This window comes from Colias croceus, chromosome 7 (assembly GCF_905220415.1).
Source record: "Colias croceus chromosome 7, ilColCroc2.1".
Classification (NCBI taxonomy): Eukaryota; Metazoa; Arthropoda; class Insecta; order Lepidoptera; family Pieridae; genus Colias; species Colias croceus.
The window spans coordinates 6,296,051-6,312,353 of NC_059543.1; the positions used below are offsets into that span (position 1 = coordinate 6,296,051).

The 16,303-nt window shown below is 35.0% G+C and overlaps 1 protein-coding gene across 1 annotated transcript; it reads left to right on the forward strand.

Annotated features, from left to right (window-relative positions):
- Positions 1-529: 529 nt before the first annotated feature.
- LOC123693138 lies at positions 530-2,289 on the forward strand. The gene is made up of 3 exons (XM_045638102.1): positions 530-907; positions 1,155-1,491; positions 2,086-2,289. Exons 1-3 carry the CDS (start codon positions 685-687, stop codon positions 2,234-2,236), a joined length of 711 nt encoding a protein of 236 aa, XP_045494058.1. The 5' UTR covers positions 530-684; the 3' UTR covers positions 2,237-2,289.
- Positions 2,290-16,303: the final 14,014 nt, after the last annotated feature.

Consider the following 16,303-nt stretch of genomic DNA (forward strand, 5'->3'; position numbering starts at 1 on the left):
GTAAAATTACTAAAATGTCAGTTGACTCATTATACTTAGGAGGCATCGATTTGATAGTATTTGATGTGTTTGACTTGTTTCTGCAAGACTTGACAGAACAAACCCTTGACAGAACATCCCACAACCCACTGTGCATCCCACACTTTGATCCCACAGTACCTATGGGCGTATTCAGAAAGAAAGCTTGAAACTTATAAGCGCTGATAAGCGCCGATAAGCGCTTATAAGTTTCAAGCTTTCTTTCTGAATACGCCCTATTACTTTACTTGACTTTACTCCTTGCTTTACTCTATGGGTTGCATGTATCATCTGTGGCCTCGGAGCAATACTTGTTACAAGAAGCTTATTTGCTTGTTAATTCCTCCGAGTCTGTGGCAGTTTGTTTGTTTTCAAATTTCAAAATTTTGAAATTTGAATACTTGTCGAAACAAAACAGATACAAGATACAGATAAACTCAGATAAAAGCATTTTTAGATTTTCTATAATATGATATTTTAAAAACAGTTTTTATCGTGAATGTCTAAGGTCTTGAAGATCTTGTGCATATCTTGAATATCTTGAGAATACCTAGAATAATTTATAGATATAATAATTATCCCCATAATACTTGCTCTGTGTTTTCCCCGACCCGACTTCAAAAAAAAGACTCTTTTTTTCTTCGAAAGACTACATTATTCCTGAACATGGATTCTATTACAAGCACAGATGATATGTTGATTCAGACCAAAGCAAGACAAGAGAATATACTACTAGAAATAATTAAGGAAGTTTCTAGCGTTTCTAATTCACAACTGTCTTCAAAACTCGTTGGAAAAGTTAATAGAATCATCGCTGATTGTGACCTAACTCATTATTCCAGTCTTCACAAACTTAGTACTGCTGATGAAAGTACGGCAACTGTTTTAGGTAAACATCATCAATATATTTTTGTAATTATTAGTAATAACCATGGACCCAATATATTTTGGTCCATGGTAATAACATAGTCTTTGGGAGAGGTCTATTTCCAGCAGTGTGGACGTTTTACGGTTGAGAATCAGTAAAGTAATGTGTAAAATGTGTTATGATAATATTTAAGTACAAAAAGCTATGCATTGGTGTAGTTAAAATTATTTGAACGCAAAGCTGTTCCATTGTAATATTAATATTTCAGGTTTTATGAATCAGTCTGTAGCGGAACTTAGTTTTGATGAACAAGTGGAATTAAATAATGCTATTTTACATAAAATTCAGTCAAAGCTTCCTGAATTTAATAATGAATTAGAAAAACTGCAGCAATCAATGGGAGCTAAGAATTCAAGGAAAGCTGAAATGCAAACTTTACAAAGAAGTCTGGATGAGAAATTAAATGTATTGAAAGAGCAAGAGGGTGAAAAGGTTGATTTGATGATGGAGTGGTTGAATCATCGTCTTCAACATGTGTCTACATTTAGTTCTAACTCCACAGAACATTTAACTTTGAAGACTAAAATACTTGAAATAAAGTCCAGGTATGTTGCATTTAATTGTTATTTTTCTCTACTTATATTGTGCAAATATAAGTAGAAAAATATGTTTGAACTTTATTGTTTACAAAAAATTATAAAACATTGTTTGCTTGTTTGTTGCAAAAAATTCTTCAGAAGCCACCTTTTTCCCAAATAGAAAGGTTATAATTAACCAGTTCTCCCGAGACCGTCTCGTTGGTACAGTGGTTGATGCGTGAGCGTAGCGCCGAGGAGTCCTGGGTTTGATTCCCGGTGGAGACGAAGAAAAAAAATGTCTCGGTCTGGCAAGACACAGAAGGCTGATCACCTACATACTTGTCCCTAAAGAAAATCGATCAGTGAAATAGATGAATAATGCATTTTCCTCTAACCCCACTAGGTGATATGGGACTTCACTTCTCCCGAGACACCACTTAACCAGCATGAATCTGTATGTGGATTTCAGATGCCTTTACTATGAACTCATAAAGAAGTTATTAGGTAGATTCATAGGGTATTGGATAGAATAGAAATTAATCTTTAATGTGGAGGCTAAAAGTGACGAGGGAAATTTTTTAAAATATACCTATTTCTATGATATCTATCTTTTTGTTTCAGAATACTGCATCTACAAATCTTGCAGAATATCTTCACAGAAACAAATCAATCTATAAAGGCATATAGCGAAGTGCATAAAGATTTAAAAGAAAGCATTCAAGAAACAGAACAGAGGATCAAGCAGTATAAAGATATTATTGAAAGCAGTTAGACATATTGTTCAAGTAACCATTAATATGTTTATTAAATTATTTTATAGTATTATATTTTATTTTCTTTAATGTTCACACCTTTGGCTTTATATTATATTAGGCTTTATATCATGAACCATCTTAATTGAAATTTTCAGAGATTATGTACATATTTCTATTGCCGTTATTAAAAAATAAAAAAAAGGAATTGGCACGGTCATGAATTTATTGATGACCATTTATTTGCAGTAGCTCTTTTACTGATGTATATGAAAACCTCGGTATCGCAATTCACACACACACTGGACCTTATTTAGGCTCCATTGCAGTGAACTCAGTAGGTGGGGGTACCTTAACTATTTTGTTAAATTATTAATTAGATCAACATAAATAACATTTAAAAATATTAATTGCAAGCAAAAATTTTTTTTTCAATCTTTTTCTAAATAAGTTACAAGTAAAACATTTTCTGCTCCCTTTTATAGATAGGGAGGCGAGTTAGCTAAATGGCGTAATTCAACGGCGTCGTCGAGACTTATCAAAATCGAAAGATAAAATAATTTCGAAAAGAAAAGCTTCTATGGTAAAAACCATTTTATCGGTGGGTTTGGCGTGTACGGATTTTCAAAAATTTAAAAAAAAACGGTTACTTGGGCATTCTCGAGCGCGTCAGATATTCATACAACGTATGCCCCAAGTGCCTCTGATAACAACGGTATACTAATCCGCCGGTTAAAATGTTGGTGGGTTCTCTTAATCTGACCGACAAATGTTTGTGGGTTTCTTTTTTTTAATCATCGTTATTTCATATCAATTTTTCTTGACACCCTCAGTTTTCGAGATTTTTTTTTTTATGTAAGAGCAGGTAACTGAGCAGGTGGATCACCTAATGAAGTGACACCACCGCCCATGAGCACTGACAAAGTTACCTTTGTGAGGCTGTTACCGGCTGTCGAAGATGGATGTAGGCTCTCTTTTTAAAGGAATTTAAGTCATACACGTGCGGGAATACAGAGGAGGGTAGACTGTTTCACAAGGTGGTAGTGCGGGGTAAAAAGTGTCGCGAGAAGCGTACGGTACTCGTTCGCCAGCGGTCCAAATGGTGTGGATGGAAGTATGCTTTGTGACGGGCGGAGCGGTGGTGAAATTCCGCTGCAGGTATGAGCTCGAATAACTCCTCTGAACACTCGGTATATGCGATAAAAGACACACAGTGAAGCAGTGTCTCGTCGCAAAGCAAGAGGGTCAAGCCGATCGCTAAGTCTTGGGTCGCCAACCATTCCGACTGCTCTACGTTGAACGCTATCAAGTGGAAGGAGTTGGTATAACGGGGCGCCGGCCCAGAGATGTGAGCAGTATTCCATGTGTGGCCGTATCTGAGCTTTATATAGTGATAGAAGATGGTCAGGCCTGAAATACTGCTGTAGATATACTCAAAAAATCGGGAGTTTGAGTTTTTATGATGCTTCAAGTAAAAAAAGTTTTAACTTTGGACTAAAATGAAAAGAGACCTTTTTTTGTAAAATAAAATTACCTTTTTTGTTTATTTAAACTTTTTTTGGAAAAAGTGAAGTTTGCGACTTATATGCTGCAACGCGTTTTTCGGAAGACGAAATGGCTCCTCCAGACTTCCGTGTGAGAGAATTATAACATAGTAGTTGTTATGTGGCTATACCTTCCTATTATAATGTCATGGGCGTAGCTAGCCATGGGCTCAAGGTGGGGCAACAATAAAAAATAATATGTAACTAGCAACTGTATGTACCAAGTATGTACCCAAAGTTATATCCAGGTCTTCAAATGCCGGCGGCTGTACCGCCGGCATTTCCGAAGGCATTTGCGAAGGCATTCGCGAAGGCACTCGCGAAGGCATTTGCGAATGCATTTGTGAAGGCATTCGCGATGGCATTCGCGAAGGCACTCGCGAAGGCATTTGCGAAGGCATTTGCGAAGGCATTCGCGAAGGCATTCGCGAAGGCACTCGCGAAGGCATTCGCGAAGGCATTTGCGATGGCATTCGCGAAGGCATTTGCGAAGGCATTCGCGAAGGCATTTGCGAAGGCATTCGCGAAGGCACTCGCGAAGGCATTCGCGAAGGCATTTGCGATGGCATTCGCGAAGGCATTTGCATAACTAGCAACTGTATGTACCAAGTATGTTCCCAAAGTTATATCCAGGTCTTCAAATGCCGGCGGCTGTACCGCCGGCATTTCCGAAGGGATTCGCGAAGGCATTCGCGAAGGCACTCGCGAAGGCATTTGCGAAGGCATTCGCGATGGCATTCGCGAAGGCACTCAAAGTAGTATGTATGCAAGTATGTACCCAAAGTTATATCCAGGTCTTCAAATGCCGGCGGCTGTACCGCCGGCATTTCCGAAGGGATTCGCGAAGGCATTCGCGAAGGCACTCGCGAAGGCATTTGCGAAGGCATTTGTGAAGGCATTCGCGATGGCATTCGCGAAGGCATTTGCGAAGGCATTCGCGAAGGCATTCGCGAAGGCATTTGCGATGGCATTCGCGAAGGCATTTGCGAAGGCATTCGCGAAGGCATTGGCGAAGGCATTCGCGAAGGCATTTGCGAAGGCATTTGCGAAGGCATTCGCGAAGGCATTTGCGATGGCGAATAAGTCTAAAGTAAAAAGTATCAGTGAGTTGTAGAACGTGTAAAACAACAAAAGTGAAATTGGATGAGTTAGTGGGGTAACTAATTGGGGTACTATACTAATTTTTCTTACAGTTCATGTAACATAGAAACCTCAGCTATTTTCTTTTTTCGTGTGTAATTCGTTATTCGAATTATTCTTATTCAAAACACCTTATTGTTCACCTACCACACCACGAAATAGATCCAAAAATCTTCAGCCGTTTGGTCGCTGGGCGTATGACACTTGTTAGGTGTTAGTCAGTCAAAAGAGTAAGTAGGTACGTACTTACTTCAATTTTTAGATTTGGTTAGGTATCTACCTACCTTCCAGGTTAAAGCTAGAGTGGGGCAAGTGCCACACCCTGCCCCACCGTTGCTACGCCCATGTATAATGTACTCTATGGTGTACAACATAGTGTTGATATTCAATTGATATGAAATGCATAGGGCTACGGGCCATGCTATGGTTTATATTCCTTGAGTCAGTAGCTCGATGATATAGTCTCGGTACTACCATCGACCGCGCAAGGTGTGCGCACTCAGTCATTATTTAATATTATTTCACATATCTACCTAATTATAATTAATTATGGAGAGTTATTTAAATTCTCCCCGGCAGATTTTGTATTTTTAGTAAGTTTTAGATTATATTCTTCAAAATAAAAATAAAACCAATCGCGCTCGAGAATGCCGGATTAACGTTTTTTTTTTCGCTATTCGCCTCCCTATCTATTAGGGAAGTCCCCTCAAAATTCCCGATTTCTTTTTGAGAATTATACATGCAATAATATAGCAAATTGCAATTGTTTACTAACAATACATTTCATTAATGACCCAAACGATCTCAATGATACACTTTAAAACGATATTTGATATTATTAATGGGTATAAGTCGTAACACAATGTAAAGAAGGCCAAAGTACAAAAGTGGCGTAAAATATTGCGTACCAACTTACGTTCTTACAAATAGTCAATAACACCGGCGTATTATATTATGTAACAACATAATTCATTATTATTTTAACTATATTGACGTTGAATCCTACATTCATTTGAACATAAGATATAAAAATGCATGCCTGTAGATTTAACTTTTACTACTCTTTGATCCCTACTCCTTCTATAATATTATAAATGCGAAAGTTTGTGAGGATGTGTGTGTGTGTGTTTTTTGCTCTTTCACGCAAATACTACCGAACCGATTACAATGAAATTTAGCACACATACAGAGGGTAACTTGGAATAACACATAGGATAGGTTTTATCTCGGAAATTCCGCGGGAACGGGAACTATGCGGGTTTTTCTTTGAAAACGCGGGCGAAGCCGCGCGCGGAAAGCTAGTTTGATAATATGTGCCTTTAGGTTTTTACAAAAGGCGGTGAAATTTCAAATAATAATGACGTTACCGTATGAATATATTTTCGTTATAAGTACATATCTTTACAATTTAATATGTACTTACCAAAGATATTTTAAATTGCAAAAGAAATTTTTTTTAAAGGGTAATTATAGTTATTTGTATGATATTTCGACCGGTAGGTAGTAAGTATCCATTTACATATTTTACGGAAACGTTGTTATTTCAAGATCGACATTCACCCATTTATAAAAAATAAAATATTTCTCGAAAAAAAAATGCCAATTGATAGAAATAAAGTATTTAGTATTTAGTATTGACTGCCAGCTAGCATATATGTAATACCAACACTATTAGCTATATATTATTATTAAAAATTAACTGACTATAGCTTCACAAAGGAAATACATAACTTCCGGTAAAAAGCTTCATGGTACTACACTATAGGTACTCTAACGCGTACTAAATGATTAATAGTATTTTATATTACTTATCAAAAAAATGGATACCTATACCAACAATATCCTAATAGGTAATTAAGATATTTTTGGTGTTGGAAGGTTACGTCGGATGCCGTTATAAATTATTTAAAACGGCAACTTACGTTTATAAGGTAAACCGCGATTAATTTTGTAGCATCTCACGCATAAACTCACGCATATTTAATTTATCTCGCTATCGTAATTTTTCAATATGGACTAGCAGCACAGAATATATTAAAATAGCACAGTAATAGTATGCTAGCAGTTCCTAAGATAAGCTCGTAAGTAACCAAGCAAACAAAAATTTCAACGAACACGGAACGTAACGTGATTAATGGACGGCCCCCCCACAGGCTGTAAATTAGTGAACCTAATAAGTATACCTTAGAGCGTTTTCACATTGTCCGGTCCGATATCGGATATCGGGCGCCGATAGCCGATATCCGATATCGGAGGCTAAGTAAAATGTATGATTTAGGTACCTGTCTTTCACATTGTCCGGTCCGATATCGGATATCGGAGCCAACACCGATATTCCCGTGAACTATCGGACGATAATGTTCAGTGTTACCAACTCAATTTTCGAAAAGGTAGTATACCAACAGCAAAAAAAGCACTAGTTTGTGTATTTTCAGTCATTTCTAGGCGCTAAATGTAAAAAAAAATCCTTTCATTTACTTTAAACCTTTTTATTAAGAAAACATTCATTTAAGTATTTAAAGGCATTAAAAATACTATTTTTACGGGAGCTACTTTAATACCGTCCTATAATATACGGCTGAAGTAAACAAAAATATATTGCGTTCTTTAATTCAACCGTATCTTCGAAATATTAGTGTCTTTTATCTTTATTTACTCATTCTGCCTCGCTCCTCCTCCTACTTGGACTATTTTTTTTTATTTTTATTTATACACTTTATTGTACAATACCAGTAATAAAAAGAAAACATATATAATTTAAGTTTAACATGGAGAACATGAATATTATGGTAAGTGCACAATTGGCGGCCTTATTGCTTAAAGCAATCTCTTCCAGGCAACCGAAAAATAAAGGACATGTACGATGCTGGTTAAGCGCGAAGACGCAATCATAAAGAAAAAAAAATAAATAAATAAAATCAGGGATAAGAAAACAAAATCAAAAAAAAAAAAATTACATAAATAGTAATGTATACAAAACTTAATAATATCAATATTACATACATTCTACATCAATACTTAAAAAAAAAAATAATAATAATATAATAATAAAATAAATAAATAAATAAATATAATACAATTATATAACATTTTATATGTATACCTACATAAATATGCCAATAAATAAAATAAATCATACTATACACAATATTAAACATTGTTTATATAATACAAATACAGATTCATATAAATATATACATATACATAAGATAAAAAAAAGGTAACTAAATAGTGGAAAAAAAGTGCTCTTTGACAAGTGCTTTGAACAAGTGCGGTGATTTGGCGCGTCTGATAGTCTCAGGGAGAGAGTTCCACAGTCGAATTGCTAGGACGGTATAGGATGAGTTAAAAAAATTGGAATGGTGAATAGGGGTGGATAGGAGAAGGAGATCAGAAGAACGGAGGGAAAGGGAACTATTGGAATGTAAATATTGGAACTGATTCTTAAGGTAGATAGGAGTTTTCGGGTCAAACAGGATAGAGTACAAGAGTTGAAGGATGTGAGTATTCCGGCGAAGACGAATAGGGAGCCAGTGAAGTCTTTTGCGAAAGTCAGAAACATGATCAAACTTGCGTAAGCCGAAGATGAATCTGATGCAAAAGTTTTGCAGCCTCTCGAGAGCGTCCAGTTGATATTCGTGAAGATCGGGATAACAGGAGTCGGCATAATCCAGGAAAGGGAGTAAAAGGGATTGAGACAACGCAATTTTGGTAGAAATCGGAAGAAAGTTGCGCAACCGACGAAGAGAAGAAGCAGAGGCATATACTTTTTTCTGCACTTCCTTAATTTGATCACCCCAGGATAAGTTTTCGTCCAAGTGCAAACCAAGACTTTTCACCTTTTTACTGAAGGGAATCATCGTGCCGTCTACCGTAACACTAGGTAGGTCTTCCCAGTTAATTCGACTTGTGAGCTGTCTACTTCCCAAAACAATTACCTTGGTTTTTTCAGGATTTATTTTTAAACCATGGTCTTTACTCCATTTAACGATGGCAGCTAGCTCAGTATTTAAGCGAAAAATCTCGTTCGGTAGTTCAGATAAAGAGGCGTGCGAATATAATTGGAAATCGTCTGCATACATATGATAGGGAGAATTAATATTACTGGAAATAGAGTTAATAAAAATTGAAAATAAGAGAGGAGACAACACGCCACCTTGCGGAACGCCAGCATTTACGTTACACCAAGAAGAAGACAAGTCTTCAACCAAGACACGCTGCCGACGTCCAAACAAGTAACTTTGAAACCAGTCAATAACCGTTGGAGATATGTTGAGAGAGCGTAGCATTGCTAACAAAACATCATGATCGACGGTGTTAAATGCGTTGCTAAAGTCAAGTAGAGAAAGTAATGTTAGCTGCTTGTTGTCAAACCCCCGGCGAATGTCATCTGTGATTTTGATAAGAGCAGTAGTTGTGCTGTGACCTGGTCGGAAGCCAGATTGAAAAGGATTGAGGAGATCGTGAGTATTGAGGAAGCGACTTAGTTGCTCTTGTACTAAGCGTTCTAAAACTTTAGACAGGAAGGGTAAAATAGCAATAGGACGGAAGTCTGAAAGGGCAGATGGTTTAGGATTCTTGGGAAGAGGAAAAATGTGAGCATTTTTCCAATTATCAGGAAATTGGCCAGAGGAGATGGAAAAATTTAAAATATGAGTGATAATCGGGATAATGATAGGAAGGATGGGAATGATCATGTTCCGACCAATACAGTCACTTCCAACCGCCTTAGAGGTGATTGACATTATACTCTTCTCAACACCACAATCGGTAAACTGACGCAAAACAAACGGAGGAATATCAGGAGAAGGTAAGGAGTTGAGATAATTTAATGTACGGGATTTAGAGTTAGCGTCAAAGTCACTAAATGGACTAGAGAAATGAGAATTTAGATCATCAATATTAACTGATGACGGAAAAGATTTTTGCATTTTATTGCCAATACCAAGAGTTTTTAGGAATTTCCACACTTTAGAGGGGTCGCCGTTTTCGACAGATTGGGATATGTGACGTCGTTGTGCATCCCTACATAATGTATTGCAGCGATTTCGAATTTTCTGAAATTTTTCACGATTAGTGTCCGAGTCTGTGGAATTTAATTTTGCCTTAGCACGAGCCTTTTTTTTTAACAACGATTTAAGTTCAGCCGTCATCCAAGGAGCAGGAAGCTGCTTCAACTTGACTGGACGTATTGGAGCATGAATATCAAATAAGTTCAGTAGTAAAGAGTTGAAGAGAGCCACCTTATCGTTAATGGAATTTTCAGCGTAAACAACCGACCAATCAATCTTGAGGGCATCTTCACGCAGTCGATCATGATCGATTTTACCAAAATTGCGTTGCATGACGATTTTAGGTTTAGTTTTGGGTGGTTTCACTGAGTAAGAGAGGAAAATAAGGTCATGATAGGAGAACAAGGAACCAGGGCATTGACCATGTTTAGCAACATGCTCAGGAGAGGAGACTATGATTAGACTACTGTTGTGCTGTAAGCTGTTTATTGTATTGTTGTCATTGAGTCACAGATTTAGTGCTTTGTTTTAGCGCCGATATCTAACCTGTATAATAAATAGCACATCTAAATAATATTAAGTAATTAATAATATCAAATCTTTTTTATATTTTACTTTTCCAGCTGTTTTTGAAGTCGGTTTCTTTTTTGTAGTTATTTTTACTGTATGTACAACTACGATCTATCAGTTGAATTTTTTTAAATCAAACCCTTTTTATTGAAAAGAAAATTTACAATACGGCAATTTTGTTTAGTTTTCTCTAAAATTTCAGAATTAGAATGCGGCGACCTTACATTTTTTCAAGAACGCGCGGCGACTTTTGAGCTTGTTTGGCTTGTTTACTATTTTGGTTGTCATGGCTCGTATGGCTATATTATTATTAGTCTGTGGTACTACGTAGATAATTTACTGTTCTGTGGTAGATAACAGCACCTACATTTGTAAATGTAATTTGAATTTATATTTGCCAGTTTCGTCGCTTTAATACTGAGTTGAATTTTGTTTTATTTTATTTGTATAAGAACATAACAGTCGTACATGATTTAATATAAAAAAGTTCTAAAATTCACTACGACCACACAACATGTTCTATTATTAAAAAAAGAAAAACAGCATAAGGTAAACGCAGGTATTAACGACCCCTCTAAGGCAATTTCAAAATCAACCATATTTTTTAAGTATACTGGTTCTTCTAAAGATTTATAATTTCATTTTATATGCTAGTGTTATGTATAAAAAATGTATTTATTGAAGCAAATACATTCTAATAAAGGATTATCTTGTAAAAAATAATTTACAATGTGACTTAGTCGATTGTTGCTATTACCGACCCATAAAAACGGCTGTGAAGCTATTAACGATTTTTATGCAGCTATTCCCGATCGTATGTGAGAGGAAGCCTTTTTCCAGCAATGGAATGTATAGAAGCTAGTGATGATGATGATTACCGATCTTAATAAAATGAAATAAAAATGCAAATATATTCGTATTTTTTAATTGTAGTTATTTTTAATAAAACAAATGAGTACTTTTTAGTAATGAACTAAATAATTATAAACTTTTAAATTAATCAACATAATACTATTAATATATGTACATATATTAAATTAAGGATTTCAAACTCTAGGATATTTCGTTATGCTATTTGATTGATTGCTTCGGCGAGTTGTGTTTTACTGAATACTTTTCGCCGCTTTCGTGGCTCCATATTTCTGGAAAAAATATACCTAATTATATGTTTTATGTTAATTTAACCTAAAAACCTAAATGCCTATATAATATAATTTTTAATAGGCACCTATTATGTCATAAAAGTAATAAAAATATATTTGCACGCTCAATTACGAGCAGAATGTTTAAGGATCAATATTATCTGTATATACAAACATCTTTATTCTACATTCTGCAAATAAAGCAATTTGAATTTGAATTTGTAGATGAGAAACTAAACAATCTATATTCGATCGGTAATAGCTTCCTATAGTTGCTATTGCCGACCCACATGGATCGGTATTAAAGTATGTAAGTATAAACCTAAATTGTATTACCGACCCATAAAAAAATGGTTATTTTAATTCATTTGATCATCAGACTATAAAATAGATTATAATTGATTAATGTCATACAAAATATGAACAAATGCATATTGTTTAAACAAAAAAAAAAAAAAACAATGATTTACTTCTGTAACTATTCGATAGGGATCCTCGAAAATATCATAACTTTGTATAAATTGACAACGCTAAAAGACACAACACTAGACAAAAAAGTTTAGTCGCTAATAGATTTTTATGAAGACTCATAGCTTAGATTTAAACTGGTCCATAAAACCACTTGTGTTAGTGTGATATAATAACATAAAAGAAAATAAAACAAAAAGTTACGTTGCTGCCATTGCCGACTTACGGGTCGTTGATACCTGCCGCGGCTTAAACTGGTGAAGCTAACACCGTCCCATTTTAATTTTAAGTTTTATCGTTTCAAATAACTTTTTATTAATAAAATGTTGTAAGAAATGGAAAGTTGACACTTAAATGCATTGACATTTAGTAATATAAATTAAAGTATAGATGTCATTTGTTTGTAAATGTCTTAAAAAGATACTCACAGTACTTACCCGAAGGAACAACGGAACAGTACGACACGTCCTGCTTCCACGCTACCCCGCAGCAACTTACGCATTTTAACTCTTTTTTGCTCAGTTACTCACTCTAACGTTAAAGTATACGATGCTCAAGTAATACATTCGTGTATAACTTTGCCTACCTATAGCTAGAATAGTTCTGGAAACGTTTAAATTTCGAATTACTTTTATAGGTCGGTAATACCTTCAGATTTTCGATGGGTCGTTGATAGCTGCGTTTACCCTATAAAAAAACAAGCCTCACAATGAAATTGAATATTGAAACTAGATTCTGACTCTGCAGAGGGTACAAATCCAAACTCTGCAGTCAGCAGATTAAACCGGTTTGAAAAACATAGTTTATTTATTACTATTTATTTTATTTAAAATAAAGTTTATTTTATTTAAAATAAAGTTTATTTTTTGTAACATAAATGCATCCACTGTTTTTTTTTAATTCTCCATATATCTACTTTTCCAGTTTCTGGCAACACTCATGATATCGGGACGATATTATCGGATAATGTGAAAGGGCAAATTGTGTCCGATATCGGATATCGGCTATCGGCTTCCGATATCCGATATCGGACCGGACAATGTGAAAACGCTCTTATTCTCATGAATCTTGTTTACTTTATGTTTATGGATGTTTAAGTGCGAGTAATTAATGACGTACCTAGATGGAGTGCTATTACTAGATAGGTAATTATAGTATGAATCTATTTATGATTAATAAAAAATAATATATGTATATAAATAATAATATAAATGAAAATAATTTTCTAGATTATACGTAATAAATTAAACTAATCATGATTTCTTTGTAGACCAGACGACGTTCAAGTCCCGTATTATGAGAATTTTAACTCAAAATTACCTAAATTAAATTTACCTATAATTGAAATAGTTAAGTGCCTATTTACTTATACGTATAGTTTAGTATCTACCTACTTACAAAAATGTACTTGTAAGCAGGGATTGATCTGTTTTCCTATAACAGTCATATTAAATTGCTCTAGTAAGTCCAATAATCTAAAATTACCTACCTACTATCTCTTAGCTGGCGATTGTTGTATAGTTTGTTCAGCATATACAGGCTTGATAATATTATGTAATACCTTCTATATTACTTGCTCTGTGATATGTAATAGATATTCATATCAATCCTGTATATTTTCATACTAGATATATCTATAACACGATACTTATGACACACAGAACAGTAAGAACATAATAGAAGTGCTATAATGTCATAATTAGTATGAAAACCAGTGTCGCCAAACCCACACATTTAAACCGATAGTTATACAGTACACTACAAGTAGGTAAACTATGCCTTTGATTGGACAGCTTAATTTGAGTAAAAACTGACTTAGGTTATAAATTCAGCATTTCAATATGTACCCTAACGAACCAAGTTACGGTTTATTTTAGTATAACATCCCTAGGTATATTAGCTGTTTTGTTTCTCTTTGCTCAGAAATTCCAAATTCGAAAACATTCAGCTATTCCACAACAGAGGGCGTTGGTTTTCAATACATATAACTTTGAACCTCAACACATAAAGATAAGGTTGAAATTTGTGTCACTCTAAATTAATGACATTAACTTGACATTAACCTGATGCTATGCTCTAAGGGATGTCAGCCTTGTTATCGATAATTCACAAATAAATATATTTTTGTGCATTTTTTTTTCTTTCTATTATATGAGTATAGGATAATGTGTCACATTTTGGAGTATATTTATTACTACTAAGTACGTCTTTTCATATTATTATATTTAAATAAAAAACGGAATAGAATAGTATAAATCTATATTTACAGAACAAACAGAAAATATGCATTATTTTAAATCTTGGAACTGCCGTAGGTTTGATGTATCGGTGGCCTTTGTTAGACTGCTTATTGCTGTTCGGCATCCAGTTAACTCGTCACGTTGCATTTATTATCCATTTCTCTTTTAAATTAGGCTCTTTCGAAAATCTATAAATAAATAGGACAAATGAAAGCTAAGGAAAAATAGAATAAAATTTAATATTTATAATGTTTGTCTTTTCTAAAGTATCGATACTGTCGATATGCGCCACATGCATCACTAATCCGACATTCGTTTGTTTATTGCAATAATATTCCAGAAAGTCTTGTTTGCTGTTCAATCCAGGGCTCGGAAACCGGTTTAAATTCTTAACCGGTTTCGGTCATTGACCCCAAACCGAAATTGATTTAGGTTAAAGGTTGCACTTTATCGGTTTTTACCGGTTTATGCGAAATACCGGTTTTTCATTAATATTGGTTTTGGTGGTGAAAATTAACCGGTTAAAACCAAGTTACATAAGGATCCTCGGCCCCCGCTACCCTCGCTCGACGGGCCTGGACGTTGCGAAGTCATTTAGTTACAAAATTCTTAATCGCACTCAAGTTCGCAATTTTAGTTTATATTTGAAACTAGCTTCCGCCCGCGACTCCGTCCGCGCGGATGTCTGTCTTTGCGTGGATGGTTTATTTCTCCATTTTGAGTAACTCGGACAATGACATCTTATAAATATCTATTGGACCCAAATACGGCTAGGTCTATAATAATACGCAACGTGTGTTCGCGGTACCTACTACAGAACAACGTCTATGGATAACTGAAAAATTGAGATTAATTTTTTTTCTACGTATTTTTCCAGGATAAAAAGTATCCTATTTTACGCCCAGGATAATAAGGTATAATTATACCAAGTTTCATCGAAATCGAACCGGTAGTTTTCTCGTGATGTCTTCACATACAGACAGACAGACAGACAGACAGACAGACAGACAAAAATTTTTTTAATCACATATTTGGGTTTGGTATCGATCCAGTAACACCCCCTGCTAGTTATTTTTTCAATATTTTCAATGTACAGAATTGACCCTTCTACAGATTTATTATATGTATAGATTTGAATTTGATAACTAGATTTCCGCCCGCGGCTTCGCTCGCGTTTGCAAAGGAAAACCCGCATAGTTCCCGTTCCCGTGGGATTTCCGGGATAAAAACTATCCTATGTGTTAATCCAAGTTACCCTCTATATGTGTGCTAAACATCCATACATCTATACTTACAAACTATATTTTAGAATAGAATATATTAGATATATTAGATACTAGCTTCCGCCCGCGACTCCATCCGCGCGGAAAAATTAAGATTTATTTTTTTCTACGTATTTTTCCGGGATAAAAAGTATCCTATTTTATGCCCAGGATAATAATGTATAATTATACCAAGCAAGTTTCATCGAAATCGAACCGTTAGTTTTCACGTGATGCCTGAACATACAGACAGACAAAAATTTTTTTAATCACATATTTGGGTTTGGTATCGATCCAGTAACACCCCCTGGTATTTATTTTTTCAATATTTTCAATGTACAGAATTGACCCTTCTACAGATTTATTATATGTATAGATATAAGATTCACTATATCTTGTGGCAAGCGTTAAAAATGAGGCAAAAATAATAAAGGAATTAACCGGTTAATTTGGGTGTCAAAACCGTTTGTGCAGAAGTAACCGGTAACCTTAATCATTTGGGTTACTTATAAACAGTTCACTTGTTTAACCGGTAAATGAAGGAACGATATATTTACCGGTATATAATCTGAATTAACCGCTCTTTTCAAACCGGTTCCGAGCCCTGGTTCAATCTATATAAGTACTTATTTCTTATGGCTTAAGGTTCATTTTGACTTAATATTTTTATAAATTTTTGACAAATTACGACAAGCGAAGTTGTAACATA

Bases quoted from the DNA above. Each gene is read 5' to 3' on its own strand.
- LOC123693138 (XM_045638102.1), top strand. From the start codon at position 685: ATGGATTCTATTACAAGCACAGATGATATGTTGATTCAGACCAAAGCA. The intron at 908-1,154 runs GTAAACATCATC...TTAATATTTCAG, and splicing joins AAGTACGGCAACTGTTTTAG to GTTTTATGAATCAGTCTGTA. The intron at 1,492-2,085 runs GTATGTTGCATT...TTTTTGTTTCAG, and splicing joins ATACTTGAAATAAAGTCCAG to AATACTGCATCTACAAATCT.